Source organism: Budorcas taxicolor, chromosome 1 (genome assembly GCF_023091745.1).
Source record: "Budorcas taxicolor isolate Tak-1 chromosome 1, Takin1.1, whole genome shotgun sequence".
Taxonomy (NCBI): Eukaryota; Metazoa; Chordata; class Mammalia; order Artiodactyla; family Bovidae; genus Budorcas; species Budorcas taxicolor.
Window position 1 is genome coordinate 7,953,150 of NC_068910.1, and position 19,432 is coordinate 7,972,581.

General features: G+C 57.5%; 1 protein-coding gene across 1 annotated transcript; it reads right to left on the reverse strand.

The window, feature by feature from the left end:
* Positions 1 to 13,029: 13,029 nt before the first annotated feature.
* On the reverse strand, positions 13,030 to 18,817 carry MYL3 (myosin light chain 3). Its single transcript, XM_052636614.1, has 7 exons — positions 18,578 to 18,817; positions 16,138 to 16,165; positions 15,845 to 15,994; positions 14,885 to 15,058; positions 13,637 to 13,714; positions 13,485 to 13,527; positions 13,030 to 13,279 (listed from the first exon to the last, which is right to left on the reverse strand). The coding sequence occupies exons 1-6, from the start codon at positions 18,815 to 18,817 to the stop codon at positions 13,499 to 13,501; spliced, it is 699 nt and encodes a 232-aa protein (XP_052492574.1). The 3' UTR covers positions 13,030 to 13,279; positions 13,485 to 13,498.
* Positions 18,818 to 19,432: the final 615 nt, after the last annotated feature.

Genomic DNA, 19,432 nt, shown 5'->3' on the forward strand with positions numbered 1-19,432 from the left:
CCCTATTTATCTCCCCGCAGGCCCTTCCTTTACCTCCCAAACTCCGCTCCGGGAAGACCTAGACTGGACCCTTGGCCCCTTAGCTCTTGAGAGTCCCCGCCTCCAGCCCCCTGGAAATTACTTGTTCCTGGGGTCCATTTGCTCCCCCTTGCTGGTCCCCTCTCTAATCCCACAACATCCCCATCCTACAGGGGAGGAAAGGAGAGGTCAGAGGTTAAGCGGTTTGCCAGGACCACACAGGAGGCAGGAGGGAAGCGGGACCCTGGGCAGGGCTGAGGAGAAGGGGCGCTGGCAGCACTGGCCTGGGGTGCACGACACGGCAGACAGAGGGAGGGACAGATTTTTGGATGAGCCAGCCGCTGGGCTGGGGCTGGAAACCAGAACGCCTCCTCTCTGCAAGGCCAGGCGTCAGGGGCTCACCCTGAGGCGGCTCCCCCGCCCGCTGGCCCACCGCCAGCCGTCATCCCCGTGAGGTCAGCCACGGGGCCGCGATTTCGGGGAAATACCAGCTCCTTATTAAAAACAGGCGGTGGTCAGGCCCCTGCTGCTTTCCCAGTAGAAACTAGGCTGTTTGTTCCAAGAGGAACAAGAGTGGGCAGGGCCGCGCGGGGGCCAGAGCCGCGGTACCTGGCGGAGGGTCCAGGCGGGCCTGAGGAACGGGGGGTGAGGTGGGGGTTGGCTTCCCACGTCTTGGCGAAGGCAGCCGGTAAGGGGACTGCCACCCAGCACATGGCCGCTAGGTCAGGGGCCGGGACCCGACACCGCGCGCGAGGCAGACGTGACAGGCTTCCCGGCAGCTGGACCTCGGCTCCAAACTCCGGGAGCCCGCAGCGCCTGAGACTCGGGCGGGGGGGCGAAGCCCCGCCCCTTCCGGGCGCAGCCCCGCCCCCCGTCCCGCGGGCGCCCGCTAGGCTGCGAGCCGCCGGGCCCTGCAGGGGGCGCCAGAGGGCCGTGCTCCACGCTCCCGGCGCCGGCCGCCGGGCATCTGGAGCGCGTTAGACCTGGGCGGCCGGCGGCGGCGTGAGCTCATCCCGGCCGGCCCCGCTGCGGTTTCCAGGCGCGGCGGAGGGAGCAGAATACAGAAGCTCCGCGCCGCTGGCCCCCCGGGGGAGCGCGGCGGGAGCCGAGCTCCTCTGGGATGTGGGTGTGAGCCGGGGCGGCGGCAATGTGTGTGTGTGTGTGTGTGTGTGTGTGTGTGTCCCCGCAGGAGAGATTGCCTGTGCTAAGTTGCACACATCACAGCACATACTCCTCATTTTACAGAAAAGAAGCCTGAGTGCAGGGGAGAGAGGAGAGGGCCGGCTGGGTGACGCATGGCTATGACTCCAGGTGCCCCGCCCCTCAGCCTGTGTCCGTGTGTGTGTGTGTGTGTGTGTGTGTGTGTGTGTGTGCGCGCGCGCGCGCGCACCAGCGACGAGCCGGCCCATCGTGTCCCACAATGCCGGGGTCAGCGCCGGAGGTGGCCAGGGGGCGGGGTTCCTTCCCCCGATAAGACATTCTTCCTGGTCCCTGCCCCATCCCCTGCCCACCCGAATCCGCGCAGGACCTTGACATTCATTTCCTTCAGGAAGCAGGGAGAGACTCACACAGAACCCTGGTGAACAGTGACACACACGTAGGTCCAGACTCGCACGTGGAGCTCACGCTACATAAGAGAAAACTTTCAGTTGTCAGGGCTCCACCGAACTGGGAGGGCCGACAGGCAGGTTGCAAAGTGGTGACAAGCTTTGGAGGGGCCTCTTGGTGAGATGCCCCCATCTCTGCCAGGGAAAGGGAGCAGCAGGGGCTGGAGGTCACTGAACCCTGCATCCTGGGGGCTCCAGCTCCCTACAGGATGGGGGCGCTTGTGGGCAGCAGCAGACGGAGGGGGAAGCTGGGGCTGGAGCAGGTAGCTCTGAGGGTCCAGGGCTCCCTAACCCATCAGGCTGCTCCTTCCCTTGGGCCCTCACCTCAGGAACCTACTGTCCCAGTTTTGGGTGGTCATTGCACCAGCTGTGCTGGAAACTTGAGGGACGTGACCCAGCACCCGCCAGCCTTCCTGGCTGGGCTCGAAGCTCTGTCATGCTGGCATCCTCCTTTCCTCGCCCCACAGCTGGGCAGAGGCTCAGAAACAAAGACCCTGCCTGCAGGACAGGGCACAGGTCTCCATCAGCCTCCTCACTATTGCTCCCTGGGCCCAAAGCACACATCTGCTGGGGGCTGGGGATGCTGGGCTTGCTAGGAGCTCTGGGCCTCTGTGACCGCACTGTGTTGCCGCCTGTGAAACACTGAGGCCATCCTGCCCTGGCTAGGCCTCCAAGGGAATGTAAACTGTAAAGGGCTGTGCAGCTACTGTGTCCCCAAGGGTCCTCAGCTCCCAAGACACTGGGGCCAGCTGGGTGAGATTTTTTTTTTTTTTTAGCTGGAGTGACTCTGGTTTGCACAACCAGAGCTTCCAAATTACTTAGCAAAACATGTTTGCTTTTTAATTAACATGTGCTTGAAAAACAATGGTTTTAATTACAGTGGGTGGGGGAGAAAAGGGATGCTGGGGGAGAAGACTGCAAGTTCCAAGGCTCTGATCAGACTTCTTAAAAATAAAATGGGGTCTTTGCTTCAAGCTGGCAGAGGCTGAGAGGCCAGGATCCTTGGGGAGCCTTAGAAACGCCTACCTGACTTCACCCTCTACAGCTTCCTTTCTGGGCGTTTCCCCTTTGGCTGACAGTTTACTCACTTACCCACTGTTCCCTGGGCCCCTCTGGAAAGGGGTGTTTTTTTAAGAAAGCAGTCTTGGGGAGTAGGTGAGTAGGGGTCCATCAGACAGAAGGAACAGTATGAATGAAGATGGAGAGTGTAGACCTTGTTGGGGGAACATTAAGTTTACTGGGGAGGGAGGGAGAGGAGGTAGGGGGAGGTGACCCATAAAAAAGTCAAATGCCCCAGACTGGTGGGCTGGAAAGGCAGAGCTGGTCCCAGGGCCACTGAGGTCCAAGCCCTGGTGAAGGCGCCAGGGGTGGTACTGAGCTGGGGCCAGGAACATAGGAGTGGAGGGGGGTGAGGCCACAGGAAACAGGAATCGGCAGAGCAAGGGGAAAGGCTATGGAGACTGGAGACAGGAAGTGGCCTGGGGCTTGGGGGCTTGCTGGTCGGATGCTGGTGGGCTCCGTGGATTTGATCGGTCCAGCAGGGAGGCAGTGTTGACCCCACCATCCTGCAGGCAGGAGACACGTACGCGGCAAGTACTCAGTAAATGCTTACAGAAGGGCGAGGATGAGAAGATCCATCCAAGTCAGCAATACCAGCTCCCCCACTGATCATTCAGGGCCAGCACTGGGGTGTAGGCCTGTATCAGGGGTCAGCGTGGAGATGGGGCAGGACCCCCAGCCCCTCACCCATGGAGAAAAAGGGAGGTTGAGAGGAAGCTTTGGGGGAGTGAGAGTACCCCCAGGGGTCGGGTTAGGTGACCTTGAACCCCCAGCTCCCAGTGGCCCATTCAGGACCCTGTTTCTCATTAGGGGCCTTCTAGCCTTCCCCAACCAGCACCCCCACATGAAACGTGCCTCCCTGTACTTAATTCATTATGTGCAGGGTGGGAGGCCCAGTGGGTGGGGATTATTTTTTACCCTGAGCTCAGACATTCCTTGCTTTATTATTCTCCACATTTCAAAGCAACTGTCGCCGCCCCTACCCCCATCCGCACCCTCCCACCCCTGCTCCTGACTGCCCCCAAACCCCCCCAGCCGGAAGCTCAGACTCCAGAAGTAGACTTTTCAGGGCTCAGAACAATAGAGTTTCCCACACCTCCAGCCCCACATAGGAGGGAAACTGAGGCCCAAAGAAGAAGCCCCAGAGCAACCTGCAGGGGACCCCCCTCTCCAACAACACTGCCTTCCTTGCCTGGATTCACCCCTCCAGGCCTCCTTCCGCAGAGGTGACCTCAGAGCCCTTTGTGGTGCAGAAACAGCCCTTGCCTTATGGCACCTGGAGCAGGTGCTCGGACAGTTCTCCAGGCCCAAGACAACTGAGCCACCCCTGGCTCAGCAGCTTTACAGAGGGCAAGGCCCATCCTGGAGCAAGGGGTCAGCCTAGAGAATAGCAAGACTGGGGTCAGCCTAGTGGATCACAGAAGGGTCAGGTGGGATGGGGACACGTCTAAGGACCCAGTTTCTGAGAACTAGAGAGGTCTGGATAGGTTTTCACCCTATGTCAGAGAGCTGCCTGCCTGGCTGAGTGGTCTCAGCTGAGAGTGAGCTCCCTGTTGCTGGGGGTATTCAAGCAAGCACCAGCTCATCAGACTTGTCCTGGAACAGATGTTGGCTCTGATGTCTGAGGCCCCTTCCTGCCCAACTTTAAGGTCGGAGTCAGGCTGGCAGGCACGCACCAATAAATGGAATCAGGGTCCCTCCCTGCTCACTCAGGTCTGAAATCATAGGCCACAGCAGCTGGGCCAGAGCCTGAGTTGGACCCGGCCAGGGAATTGTCTCGGAGAAGGCAATGGCACCCCACTCCAGTACTCTTGCCTAGCAAATCCCATGGATGGAGGAGCCTGGTAGGCTGCAGTCCATGGGGTCGCTAGCAGTCGGACACAACTGAGTAACTTCACTTTCACTTTTCACTTTCATGCATTGGAGAAGGAAATGGCAACCCACTCCAGTGTTCTTGCCTGGAGAATCCCAGGGGCAGGGGAGCCTGGTGGGCTGCTGTCTGTGGGGTCGCACAGAGTCGGACACGACTGAAGTGACTTAGCAGCAGCAGCAGGAAATTGTCTTAGTTCACTACAAGGTGAACTAGTGAAGCACAGGGAGCACAGTGGATGCGTTATCACTGTGCAGTGATGGGTTAAATGGGCCCTGCGAGAGTCAGGGGAGGAAGGCAGCTGCAGGGGTCGGGGCCTCCTCCTAGGAGGGGACTCTGACCACACGGGAGACCCAGGCAGGAGCCCAGGCAGGGCAGGCAACCCAGGGGTGCTGGGGACTGAATTTCAAGGTCCCTCTTGCTGCTCTCACCATTTTGCCCCTGCTGACTGTAGAGCGAGGCCTGTCCACCCTGAGTCCAGGACTTGACGGCTGGATCCTCAGGTGCCCAGGATGGTTGGAGTCACTCTGCCGTGTGACCCTGGAGCCACAGCAAGCCTGGGGGTGTCCCTCACCTCCAGCTCTACCCTCCAGACCACAGCACCCTTTTGGCAAGGGAATGCACAGAACCTGAGCTCCTGAGAGAGGGAGAAGCTGGCTACTAGCAGCCCAAGCCGTCTCCACCTAGAGCCGTGGGGGCCAGGTGTGTACCCTCTCGAGGGCTCCCGGCCCAGGCCTTGCAGAGGAACACCCTCAGGCTCCCGGGATGTGCCCAACTTCCCTTCTCACCCCTCAGCCCTGAGCACTGCTGCTCTGCGCCAGCTGGAAGGCTTTCAGTGTTTGCCTTTCTGCCCCAGCTGCCACCATCCCAGCCCTGAGCTGTAGCAAGGGAGGCGAGGTCACTACCACACTGACTTCCCACCAGAAGCACGCATAGTTACGGGCATCCAGCAGTTTGGGAATACCTGGAATCTCAGGATCCCAGATATTCCAATGCAGGGAGCTGAGGCATCTTTACTTGTGTGCTCCACCCTCCCCAGCTCCAACCTCATCAGTGCCTGCTTGTCCCAAGGGCTCATGCAGTGCCCCTGCCAAGCCTCCACTCCCCACTCCATCCCAACTGGCCAGGTCTCCATTAGTCACAGTTCAGCACAGTCAGCACCCGATTCAAACGAGCCTTGAACCTGAAAAGGACCTGTCCCATTCAAGGGCCTCTCTCTGGGTATCTGGGGAGAATTTTTTCACTGCAACAAACTGAGAGTTCCTCAAAACTCAGAAATGGACTTGTAAGGTCTTATTCTGCCAAGTTAAGACATGGAAAACAACTGCCACCAGCTACGATCCCCTTTGTTTATAAACGAAATAATATTCTTAAGGCAAAAAAAAAAAAAAAGGGCAGAATGTAATCTTTGACAAAAAACACCCAGGCCCTGAAGATGCATGAATTGAGTTTCATGGATAACATGCAACATGGGCCTTATTTTTCTCCAGTGAAAGCAGTCTTGCATATTGTCGTGTGTTGCACCCTGGGACTTGGAAACACCCAAGTGCTTCCAATCTCCAGCAGAGCAAGAATCCCTTCTGCAGCCTTTCTGATTGGAATTGGTTCCCCTCTGCTTGCACACCCCTTGGGACAGGGTGCTCAGTACCCCTCCCAGTTAGCCTGGGAGCTGAGGATGGCATGCTAGAGCAACTTTAAGTGGCTTCCAAGCAAGCCTACTATGGGAGAGAAGGAAAGAGATGAGGAGGGGAGTGATGGACAAGGTACTGAGAGGAGAGAAGACAGGCCTCCAGACCCGGGGCAGATGGGTGGTAGGGAAAAGGGGTGCTCATGTTCAGCTGGACCAAAGTATAAAAATTAAGAAGTTGGCCAAGATGTGAGACTTCCCAGGAAGCACTGTCTACCCTACCTCAGGAGCTGCAGAGCCTTCCACTGCCTTTCCCCATTCCCAGCCCTCCAGAAAGGCTGTCATGCTCGCCAAGGCCTCAGGAGACGCCAGGTATCCAGATCCACAGACCCAAGAAGAGACTGGAGGTTGGAAGAAAATGGTGAAGTCTCAGGTGTCCATAGCCCGGCTGGGGAGGAGCAGCAGGCAGTGGGCCCTTCCCCATCATGGGGAACCTGGGCCCTGGCCACTGAGAGTGGAGGGGCCTGTTGGGCGGGCGACCCTGGGGAGCCTCGTGTACACACTCACACACACTCCACATTCCAGCTGTGCTCTGTCAGCGTTTGGGCAAACCAGGATTGTGTGGCTTTGGGAGAGCGGCAAAAAATAACCCCTAAACTTGGGCAAGGGCGGGCCTGGGGCTGGCTGGAAGGGGCTTGAGAGAACCCCAGGGGGCTCTTCTGTGGTGGGTCACTGGGGTTCAAGGTCTGGGGTTTGCCTGCTGTTCCCTGAGGTGCCTGGGCTCCCTGGGGTCTGGCTGACCCGGTACCGAAGCAGGCTCATCCTTGCCCCCTCCCCTAAGCCCTCCTCACCACCCAAAACCTCAGAAACAATAGCAGAGCACTCCCAACCTGGCACCCCCAACCCCCCCTTGCACAGGGTGAGGGCTGCCCAATTTCCGTTTGCTGCCCGCCCTTCTCCGCCACCTCCTCTCCACACCCCACATCTGACTTTGAGCACGCCTTCGCTTAGATCCTTTTACCCTACCCACCCCCCATGACCCAATTTCTCTTAAGATCTCTATCAGCTTTCTGTCAGCCTCTCTGCTGCAGTGCTTTGATCCCCAGAGTCCAATGTCTCATGCCCACAGTTTGACTTCCTTCCTCCTTGTGACCTGATAAGAGCCTCCTCCAATACCTGATTTCCTCAAGACCCTGCCTGACTTCATTCCGCCCCAGCCTGAATTTCTGATCTTCTTGGCCCCCCATTCAGTGCTATCTGCCCCACATCCCGGTGGTGGCCCCCACATCCTTACAGATGGTGTCTGGCAAGAAGATGCAAGCCATGGCAGGCTGCCAAGCACCCCAGAGAGCTGAGCTGAGACCTCAGAGCAGAGAGGGCTGCTTAGCTCTGGGGTCCTGAGGCTGAATTCTGCCCCTGGCTCTGCAGCCCCCTGATTGCCCCACTGACCCTCTGGTTCTGCCTGGACCAGGACTGGAGTGATGAATACTCCTGTCACCTCAGAGAGACCTCAGAGATAAGGCCTCGGACCAGATGGGGGAAGAAAGGCATAGAGAGACCCTAGACCACATTCCAGCCAAACGGGGCACATGACCTGGCACCTGAGATATGGAGGAGACCAGGCTGACCCAAAGGCAAGCCCTTTGCCACCCACCCATCCCTTCCCACCGGCCGCAGGGACACCGGCTGGACCACCCTGCTTGAAGAGGGAGCTGGGACCAGTGTTTATGCAACTGTGGGGAGGCCACAGCCTGGCAGGGAGTGCTGCCTGCCCAACACAAGCACTGACTCAGCAGAGCCCCCCAGCACGTACACACTCAGACATGCACACAAACAGACACGCACACATACACAGAGGTAAACACACACGTGCATATGTGCAGACGCATGGGCACCTGCATTCACAGGTATGTGCCACACTCACAGACACAGTCACAGACACAAGTAGGCAGGCACGCTTGTGGACGCACACACACATGGACACAGGGACACACAGAAACGCACACGCATGTCGCCTGGCCATGGCAGGTGGGAGGCTGCTGAGCGAGAAGCCTCACCCCCACAGCTGAGTTCCACCCTCCAGGCCTCCTCCACTGTGACACTCTGACCCACAGTCAGTGACCCAAACCCACCCGGGCTCAGCACAGCCACATACAACAGGCAGAATGCCCCCAGAGTGGCACCACGGGCATGAGTGGGACGGAGACATTCCTAGTGGAGTAGAGCCCCAACAAGAGGGCACCAAACAGTCCCAAGCAGGGCTCAGCAGACACCATAGCCCCAACACGGCCTCTGCCAGCCCCTGCAGCCTGTCCACTCTCGGTCCACCCTGGAAGACTGGTGGGTGGGAGCTGCAAAGCGTCCTGTAGAATGTGTGGGGTATTCCCTTCCACCTTCAGGCCCAGCCAAGTAGGGTAGTAACTCCCAGGAATTAGGGGAGCCTACAGGATGGAGGGTATGTTTGGGAGAAGACTTGGGGCCCTGCAGGACCATCCTGGAAACCAGAGGAGACGTGGGCTTTCTTGGGAGAGCAGAGCACACATCCCCTGAGATCCCGCACCCCTGGAAACTTGGAGGCAGGATGGCTTCCTGCCTGGGGATGTTGACAGCAGGTGTGATCCCTGCCGATGGGACGCAGCCCAGGGCGGGCATCCCCGGAAAGAAGAAACTGGACCACTCACCCAGGCGGCCCCTGGAGACCTTTGAAGGGAATCTTAGCTGTTCCTGGACTTGATGTCCGAGAGCAAGATGGCTAGGACAGACAGGAGCTGGGGCCTGCCCAGAAGGATATCAGCCAATCAGGGGGCTCTCTTCCCTGACTGGGGCCAAAGGGAGACCCTGCTGTCGTCTGTGGAGGTCCTCAACCATCCATTGGCCAGGGAGGCTAGCCAGAGTCCAGCAGAGTCACATGCGCATATGGACACCCCTACTAGAGCCTCTGTTTCCTGCCCCACCAGCCAGCCGCATTGTGTGCAATGGAAAGGCAGACCATGCTCCCCACCCCACACCAGACCCGGGGCTGGACTGGACTGTGTTTAGATAAGGAAAGGAAGAAGAAAGCCTCAAAATCTGCCCAAGGTGTTGCTGAGAGTGTTTTCAAAAATAACCTGGAATCTGATCTCTTTGCTCCATATCCACTGGACCAAGCGTGCCTCTTATCTCCCCTGGACCCTCCTACCTGGGTTTCTGTGCTTCAGCTCCTGTCTGCCAGTCTGTTCTCCACACAGCAGCTGATAGAACATCTCCCCAGAGTGCACACCAAAGCCCTTCCCATGGCCCAAGGACCCTCCTTCGCATCCTGTCGCCGCCCCACCGCACTCTCTGCTCCTGTCTCCACTGGAATGTCTCTTCCCTCTGATGCCCTCATGGGTCCCTGGAGCAGACGCTGAAATAGTGCCCCACATGGATGTGCCAGCCTACCTCTGGGGCACCACCCCAAGCAGCAAAGGTGGGAGCTGGTGGATAAGTGGTCTGGTTCCCTCATCCCCTCTGTGGGACAACACCACCATCTCCTGGAGGTCCCCACCAGGGCTGAACCCCCAGGATGACCTGCTCTCATAGCCCAGGGGAATTCCTTCCCTGCCCAGATGCTTTCTCCTGCTCCCTGAGGCTACCTCCCAGGAACACTACTTGCATTCAAGTCCTTGTCTCACCTCTGCTGCTAGGAAAGCCCAGCCTAAGACAACACCATCTCGCCTCTCTTGTTTTTCTTTTCTTCTTTTAAATTTTATTATTATTTTTAAAAATTTATTTATTTTAGTTGGAGGCGAATTACTTTACAATATTGTAGTGGGTTTTCCCATACATTGATATGAAACAGCCATGGGTCTTGTTTTTCTTATCTTCCACAACTCTTCCCCATCCCTCCCTCCCTGCAACCCCTGGCAAGCACCATTCTATCCTCTGTCTCTGTGAATTCTAGAAACCTCCTTGGAGTGGGATTGTGCTGTAATTGTCCTTCTGTGTCTGGCTTCTTTTACTTAGCATAATATCCTCAAAGTTCATCCACACTGTGGCATGTGTCAGAATTTCCTTCATTTTTAAGTGAGAATAATATTCCGCTATATGTATTGACCAACCACACTTTGTTTATGCATTCATCTGTTGATGGCCACTTGGGTTGTTTCCACCTTTCAGCTATTGTGAATAGTGCTGCTGTGAATATGAGTTTACAAATACCTCTTCAAGTCCCTGCTTTCAATTCTTTTGGCTATATACCCAGAAGTGGAATTTCTGGGTCATATGGTAATTATGTTTTTAATTTTTTGAAGACTGCATACTTTTTCCACAGCAGCTGCACCATTTTATTTTCCCACCCAGAGTGCCCAAGGATTCCAATTTCTCTCCCTTCTTGCCAACACTTGTTACTTTCTGTTTTCTGGATAATAAGCATCCTAATGGGTGTGAGGCAGTATCTCATCGTGGTTTTGATTTGCATATCCTAAAGCTATGATTTGCATATCCTAAAGTTATGACCAACCTAATAGCATATTAAAAAGCAGAGACATTACTTTGCCAACAAAGGTCCGTCTAGTCAAGGCTATGGTTTTTCCAGTAGTCATGTGTGGATGTGAGTATTGGACTGTGAAGAAAGCTGAGCGCCGAAGAATTGATGCTTTTGAACTGTGGTGTTGGAGAAGACTCTTGAGAGTCCCTTGGACTGCAAGGAGATCCGACCAGTCCATTCTAAAGGAGATCAGCCCTGGGTGTTCATTGGATGCTAAAGCTGAAACTCCGCTACTTTGGCCACCTCATGTGAAGAGTTGACTCACTGGAAAAGACTGATGCTGAGGGATTGGGGGCAGGAGGAAAAGGAAACGACAGAGGATGAGAAGGCTGGATGGCATCACCAACTCGATGGACATGGGTTTGAGTGAACTCCGGGAGTTGGTGATGGACAGGGAGGCCTGGCGTGCTGCAATTCAGAGTCAGACACGACTGAGCGACTGAACTGAACTGAACTGAATCAGTGATGTTGAGCATCTTTTCACATGCTTATTGTCCATTTGTATATCTTCTTCAAAGAAATGTCTGTTCAGGTCTATAGCTATACCACCCTAAACGCATCCAATCTCATTTAAAGAAATGTCTATTCAAGCCCTTTGCCCATGTTTGAATTGGCTTGTTCATTTTGTTGTTGTCATTGAATTGTAGGATTCCTTTATATATTCAGGATATTTGCTCTTCTCTTCTCAGTCTTTGCCCAACCACTGCCTTCTCAGATAATCCCTGATCTGATTATTTAACAGGCCAACCTCCTTGCCAACACAGACACTCACATGCACACCCTAAACACACACACACTGCACAACCCCTCCCCTGCACTGGGCCCCTGCCCAGCCTTGGTCACTGGCTGATACACTTTATGGCTTGGTGATTTGTCAGGTTTGTATGAGTGCCAACAAGGTGGAGGGTTTGACTGTTTCCTCCAACCACAGTATTCCCAGGGCCTAAAGGCATACAGTAGGTGCTCAATAAATGCTGAAAGGATGAAGGGAAGGCGAAACAGACTCCTACACACACACTCACAGGCCCTCACAGACTCTCACACATACTGCCAACACTCTCCACACACGCCTGCATACACACACCCTCACATGCAGAATCCTGCCATTCTCCCCATAGCACACCAATTCCCCCAGGCAGCTTGATCCATGCAAGCCTTCTCACCCGCTCTCACATGCCTGCACACTCACCTCACAGGCAGGTGCGCTCGTGTCCAGCTGCACCCTGGGGGGGCTGCCCTGACCTCCCGAGTCCTCCTGGCCTGCAGGCTGTTTCCTGCCCTGGTGACCCACCCTCCCCACTCTGGGCCCTTGATGTCCCCCACACCTCTTATCTCCAGGGTCCCCAGCCCTCCCTGCAGAGCACTGCTCTTTTTCCCCATCAAATCAGAGTAGATCACCTCCTCCAGGAAGCCTCCCCTCATCCATCCCACTGGGCTCTCAAAGTGGGGGAGGGCCTCACCCCAGGACAGGGAGCGGCAGTCGGGCTGGCACTGGTGGGGGCAGCGTATGCACCCCCGGTTGTCATTCCGCACTTGTCTTCTGCTGAGAAGCTCAGGGCTGAGGAACTACTGGTGGCCCTAGGGTGCTGCCCCTCTGGCCGAGAATCACACCACAAGCAGAGAACCTCAACTTCCCATCCGTGTCAGGCGGGGGTCTAAGGCCTCCTCGGCCCTGACAGCCTGGGGACAATACTGGCTCCTCCCCCACCGCCCATTCCCACTGTAACTCAGGCAGAGCTGTTCTCCGCTCTGGGCCTTGGTTTCCCCACCTGTGACATGGGTGGCTCTGGGCCAGCGCCCCGCAGTTCCCTGATGGCTGGTCGCGGGGTTAGATAGCCCGCACAGGGCTCTCAGGCTGTTGGGGCATCCTTGTGTTAGAGGCCAGAGCATGACTGCTATCTCCAGAAGTTGGGGGTGGGGAGGGGAAGCAGTCATCCAGCTCAGCCCGGCGTCCTGGCGGGCAGGCGCTGAGGGTTTGGCACACCAGATGGCACAGTTTCTATGGGATAAGCTGGGAGGCGAGATTTCAAAATGATTCCCCCTCCCATTTTGTCCAGAGCTCACCCTGTGTGGCGGAGCGTAGATATTTTACAAAAGTCAACCAAAGGGCTACAGAGAAGAAAGAAGGCGGGAGGGGGAGGGCGGGGACTTCCCTGGTGGTTCAGTGATTTAAGAGTCTGCCTTCCAATGCAGGGGACCTGGGTTCAATACCTGGTCAGGGAACTAAGACCCCACATGCCGTGGGGCAACTAAGCCCATGTGCTGCAATGAAGTCCCAGCATAGCCAGAGAAAAAAAGGAGGAAGGAAGGAGAGAAAGAGAGGAAGAAGGAAGCAAGGACGTTAGGAGGAGAAAGTAAAGAAGCCATTTATTCATGAGGCCCAAGGGGCGGAGACAGCGACGCAGTCACTGGCCAAAACGTAGCCTGATGGCAGTGATGACGGCCTGCAGGGCGGTCTGCGGGGTTGTGCAGAGAGAGCCTGTGTAGGCGTTTCCATGTGCTCCCCTCCAGCCCTTCACAACGCCAAGCCTCTGGTGTCCGCATCACGAATAGAAGACGAACTGGCCCAGCGCCGTCTCTCCCAGGGCTCCCTGAGAACAAAGGTGGTCACAGGTTACTGCAGAGGGGGCAGCCAGGCAGCGGGATGTCAGCTGAGGACTGACCCCCAGAGTTGCTGGGGCTGGGGAGGGGCAGCAGGGAAGCTGGATGAAAGAGGCGGGAGAGGGACCACAGGACCGACATCAGCAGAGGTGGCAAAGGTGGTCCCAGGTTCGGAAGGGAGTAGGGCAGCCTCACCTGGGGTGAGAGGTTCAGCCGGCCATGATGTGCTTGACAAACGCTGGAAAGAAGGAAAGAGTGAGCTGCAGGGTCTGGCCCTGGGTAGCCAAGGGTGGGACCCTAGGACCCCAGTGCCTCCCCCCAGCAGACTCCCTGCCTGCTGAGTTTACCTTCATAGTTGATGCAGCCATTGGAGTCTTCCTGCCCCGCCATCAGCTTCTCCACCTCGTCTTCTGTCAGCCTCTCACCTAGCAGGAGTGGGAAGCTGAGTCAGCACTGTTGAGGTGTGAAGGGTGGGGGGACCCCGACTGCCTCTGGACAGGTGGGTGTGCCTCTCCAGTATTCCCCATGCCTCAGATTGGTACACCCCGAAGCCTGAGCTGTCACCTGTCAGTTCTGAAACCAGGAGAATCAGTGACAAGTCAAAAAGAACAAGGCCTGGGGTGCAAGCCTGGTGCCCGCTCTGAGCCTAGACTCCGTCCATAACAGCACCATCTTGGTGTTCAGGTCCCCGGCACAGACTGTCCCCTGTCCTCAATAGGCTGGTGGGTCTCCCTCCATCAAGAGGAGACCAGGGAGGATGTGCAGGATAGACCTGGGGACCTTGGGGATGATCGGGAGGAGCCCTAGAGACACCACCACTGCTGCGCAGACAAGGCTGGCCCTTCGCTTTCCTGACTCTGTGCTTTTGTGTGCTGTGCTGGTCCCCCCAGTGGAACGCCCACTGCAGTATCCTCACAACTCCTACCTCCCCCAGCCACACACACACACACACACACATACATAACCTCAGCAACCAGCACAGGGCTGATCACACAGTGCTGCTGCTGCTGCTAAGCCACTTCAGTCGTGTCCAACTCTGTGCGACCCCATAGACAGCAGCCCACCAGCCTCCCCCGTCCCTGGGATTCTCCAGGCAAGAACACTGGAGTGGGTTGCCATTTGTACTCAATAAATATTTGATGCAGGAAGGGTCGCTTTGAGCAGACACGATCTGAGCTTAATGAATATTTGCTGTAGGAAAAATTCTCTTTGCGAAGGGGACATTCCTGCCAGCCAGGCCCCTGATGGTGGGAGTCAGGATGCCCAAGAGGCAGGCACAGTACCTTCTCAGCTCCAGAATTTGACCTTGAGGCAACAAACACCAGGACTGGATTGACTGACCCTCCTTGGGTGCACCATCCCGTCTCGCCCCATCCCCAGAGTCCTTTCAGCTCTGTGAGCTGCACCCACTGGCTTTCTTTATCCCCCACCTAAATTTCGAAATTCCCTGCATAGATTTTCTAGATCTCCTGCTGTGGAGGCACCTTGATGGCATCACCCTCCATTTCACGAGGGAGAAGCAGGCGGAGGACAGCGTGCTTTCTCCCAGATGTCCCCAGAAGGTGGGCTGGGAGTGGGGAGGAGGCCGCCCTCACCCAGCGTGGCCAGCACGTGGCGGAGCTCGGCGCCCATGACTGTGCCATTGCCCTCTTTGTCAAAGACCCGCAGCCCCTCCACGAAGTCCTCGTAGGTGCCGGTGTCCTTGTTCTTGGAGATGTGCTGGAGCATGGGCAGGAAAGTGTCGAAGTCCATCATCTTGGAGTTGAGGTCTGTGGAGAGATGGCCGAGCACCCGGCTCTGAGGGGTGGGCGGGCAGCCTCCTCGCCATGGTTGACAGTGAGGACCTATTCCCCTCACCCAGCTCCCCAGTGCACTCCACACCAGTTTGCCATTTACCAAGCGGCCCACCAGGCACTTTACAGTCAGCTGAGAAACGCCTGAGTGCCGTGGTGCTCTGCCGTTCATAAGAACAGCAGCACCACCGTGGGCTGTCTAGCCCCTCTGTTCTCCTTTGGGGGAGCAGTTCTTCCTAGCACCTCGTTACTTTTCTTACAGACTCCACTCTCCCCGCCACCTGGGGTGGGACAAGAGCCGCTGGGCAAGTCAGAGAGCTTGTCTGGGGCTTCTGTACCTGCGGCGGGGCCTTGGGTCTCCGTCTTCCTTGGGGCAAAGTGGGCAGCCATCTCTGGCCAAGGCGGTGAGGGCAGCTGGCCCTGCCCCCTCCCCAGAGGGATGCCCAGGGGGCCAGGAGGGACAGGGCGAGCAGGTGGGAGACCCAGGCCAGGTCTCACACCTCCACCGGAGCTGGTTTGCGCTGTTGTCAGTCCCCGATGACCAGGAAGCCTGGCTAATGGGCGTGAGGCCACATGATACAGGGGCCATCGCTGCTTGTGAGCAGCCCCCGAGGCTGGGCTCCAGGTCCTCCTCCAGACAACGGGAGGGTGTCAGAGGAATGCACAGCGGGGAGATTCCCATGTTGCCCACTCCCCGCCAGCGATGGCAGTCTCCCCCGGGGACTGGCGTTAATGGGGACATCTCAGGCTGAGCACACCCACCTTCCTGCTTTGGCTTCCCCAGGACGCGGAGCACCTCGGCCTGTGTCGGATTCTGGCCCAGAGCCCGCAGCACGTCCCCACACTGCCCGTACGTGATCTTCATTTCGCACTTGGGCGTGCGGTCAAACAGCATGAAGGCTTCCTTGAACTCTGCCGGGAGGGGGCGTGAGCTGTGGACGCTTCCAGAGGCAGCCCACCCGACTCGTCCCACACTGCTGGCGGGACTCTCAGCCTGGGGACCCAGGACCCAGCCCTGCAGCCCCAGGGCTCAAGACCCCCCAACACACACTCACCTTCAATCTGCTCCGGAGTAAACTCGATCTGAAAGGAGACCCCCCCAAATTCTGAGTGCCGGGTTCAGAGGATGGGGCCAGGCCTCCTCCTGGTCACTCCACTCCATGGCCAGCCAGGGCCTCAACCCCTTGTTTGCCCCAACCTGTCTACATTTCAGGATCCCAGCTTCCACCGCCCAAGACCTCTTGAGGTCTACCTTGACTCCCACCCCCCACCTCCTTACCCCTCCTCACCTGTCCTACCTGACGGCCTTGAGTTTGTGCATACCCAGATCTGACACCAGTTAGGCCTCATGCGGGGAAGTGATGCGGAGGGAAGCCTTGTGCCCTGAATCTCCATCCCAGGGTGGGCCTTACCTGAGACCCCCTAGTCCTAGACAGACATGCCTGAGGCCACAGGATCTAACCACACTGGCTTTGCCAGCTCTGCTGGGCCTGGGGCCCAGTGGGCAAGTCTATCTACATGAGATGGGGGTACCTCATCTCCCTGGGAGGGGGTGGCAGGTGGCAGGAGGGGCTGGGCTGAAGGTACAGGCCAGAGAGCCCTGCAACATAAGAGCTCATCTACAGGAAGGGCGTGTGTGATGAACATGTGCATTCACACACCTGTGTGTGCACCTGTTTGCATGTGTCTGCCCACCCCCCAGCCCTCAAGGCTGAGCACTGTCACCCACCTGGCCTCGCCTACACCTAAGTCTCACACACCCCCATTTGCAAGCCCAGGGCAGCCCCCAGCATGGCACAGCAGGGGGCTGTTGAGCGTTTGCAAGACCATGGCGGGGGTACCTGAGGTCAGGAGGCCTCCTGGGACCCGGTTTCCCCCTGTTTCCCCCTCCTCACTTGATACCAGGTCTATTTTTATCACTGCAGTCACTCAGCCCAAGGTCAAGGGCACACCAGGGAAAGGAGCTTGGGGGAGGGGGACTTGACTGGCACCTCGCCCACTGCGGCTCCCGTGGAGTCCCCGCCCCAGCGCACCCTAGCACAGAGCAGAATCCTGCCCCAGCCACCCTGCCGCGTTGCCCCTCCCAGCCCTCCAGTTCAACCTTGTGTTGGGAAGACCCGACCAAGTTGTTTCTGGCCACCTGAAAGCTCCCTCCACCAGGAAGCCCGCCGAGATTAGGTGCCCTGGGGTCCTGGCCTGGCTTTTTGCAGGGTTCCCAGGAGAGACCTCATGAGTTCCTCTGCTCAATGGCGAATCTGCGACCTCAGATCCAGGGAGACCACACAAAGCCACCATGGGCCCTGGGGTTGTCCAACCCTCTGCCTGTGGGATACACGCTTGGGGTCTGAGGGTGGTCAGGGTGGGGGCCGACTCCAGGGATCACTTGCTGTGAGTGGTTCCCGACAGCCTGTGAGGAGGGCTCATTGTCCCATTTCACAGCTGAGGAAACCAAGCCTTAGAGCAGCGACGGCAATGGAGCAGATTTGGGATCTGAACCTGTGTGCTGTGCTAAGTCGCTTCAGTCGTGCTCAACTCTGTGCAACCTCATGGACTGTAGCCCACCAAGCTCCTCTGTCCATGGGATTCTCCAGACAAAAATACTGGAGTGGATCACCATGCCCTCCTCCAGGGGATCTTCCTGACCCAGGGATCGAACCTGAGTCTCTTGTGTCTCCTGCGTTGGCAGGCAGGTTCTTTACCACTGGCGCCATCTGGGAAGTGGAGATGGATCTGTGAGGACCGGCTGCAGTCTTGCTGGGGACCTTGAAGGGCTGGGACGGCTCCACGGGGCACCTTTGCCAGCAGCCAGGGCAGCGGTGGCCAGTAGCCAGCCAAGAACAGACGTAGGCGGGATGCCGGGTGCGTGCCACTATGTGGATGCCACAGGTGGCAGTCACGGTGCATTCTCCAAGTTTAGACTCTGAGAAAGACTTCCGAGCCAAGCTGGGGAAGGGCTCTTGGGGCCACTGGTCACAGCTCCACGACCAACTTTCTCCATGACCTACCCAGACTGGCTCAGCATCGCCACCTCAAAGCTGAGGCCCCACCAGCTCTGGGGCTCAGGGACCTTGGCGGGGGTGACCGTGACCCAGCCTGAGCAGGAGCCTTGCTTCTCTTTGCTTCCCACCCTGTCTCCCCCCAGGGAACTTGGCATGGACTTAAAACCCCACAGTGTGACAAAAAAAAGCCCCTGCCTGGCTGAGGGGGTGGGGGACACTGGCGGGCCCAGGATTCCCCAAGGATGTGAGGTCCAAGGAGAAGGACAGGGGAAAGTCAGTTTCCAACCACCAAAAAGACAGCCCCTTCAGCAACATTGGGGCAGTCCTGCCTGCTGTCTGACCACCGTCTCTCCTGCTGCAGCCCTCCTGATGCTGAAGCTTCCAGCTAGAGCTCAGTACTCACTTTCCGGAGCCCACCCTTCCACTGGGTAGGTCCACTCTGGGATTCACTTACCTACCCTTCCCTTCCTACCTAAAACACGGCCTCCGCACTCACCTTGATCTTGGAGGGATCAAACTCAGCTTCCTTGGAGGGCTCGGGTGCAGGTGCGGGTGCAGGTGCGGGAGCCGGAGCTGCAGCTGCTTTGGCGCCTGCCTTGGCCTCATCTTTCTTGGGATCTGGCTTTTTGGGAGCCATGGAGGCTGTGAGCACAGAGACAGGGGTGGAGAGAAGGAAGGCGAGAGCAGGGTAGGTGAGCCTCCTGCAACCGGCCTTTATCCCGCCTGGACACCTCATGACCCCAGCCCCACCCCTGCAGGGCACAATGGGGACAGGACCATAAAAGGACATTGGTTAGACTCTGGGGCTATTTTGGGGCCTGGGGAGGGCATTGTTCAAGCTCAGGAATGGGTAGGGGAGAGGGAGGGCTCTCCAGGCCTCCCAGTCACCTGTTGAGGAGAGAAGGGGGAAGGGTAGACAGAGGCCACTGCTCAGCCCACATGCATACCCCGAAAAGCACACACACACACATAAGGGCCTGCTGTCCCTCGGGAGGCCAATAAACTGAACAGGTGTGGCAGGATGGACCCAGGGCATGTTGGGTGTTGTGCTGGATGCCGAAGGACGGGGATTACCTAAGAGCACCCCTTGGGTTATACTTCCCATCTGCACCTCGAATTCCCTGTGTCTACACGAAGGCGGAGAGGGAGGGCCGTGTCTGTCCACATGCTTTGTCTGTTTGTCTGGGTGTTTGCATGCAGTGGGGAGGGTCTCTGCGTATCTCTGGTAGGAGGATCCGTGTCTCTGTGGGGCCCATTCCGGTCCATAGTGTTGCCTCTGTGTGTTTGGCTTGGGTGTTTATTGTGTCTGTGTGAGCGTCTGGCTCGCTGGCAGCTGCAGCCCCCGGCTCTG

Coding starts and splice junctions, on each gene's coding strand:
- MYL3 (XM_052636614.1), bottom strand. CDS start 18,817: ATGAGGTGTCCAGGCGGGATAAAGGCCGGTTGCAGGAGGCTCACCTAC. Junction 15,059..15,844: donor GGGGAAGCCAAAGCAGGAAG/GTGGGTGTGCTC, acceptor ATCTCTCCACAG/ACCTCAACTCCAAGATGATG. Junction 13,528..13,636: donor TGGCTGCATCAACTATGAAG/GTAAACTCAGCA, acceptor CCTTCTTTCCAG/CGTTTGTCAAGCACATCATG.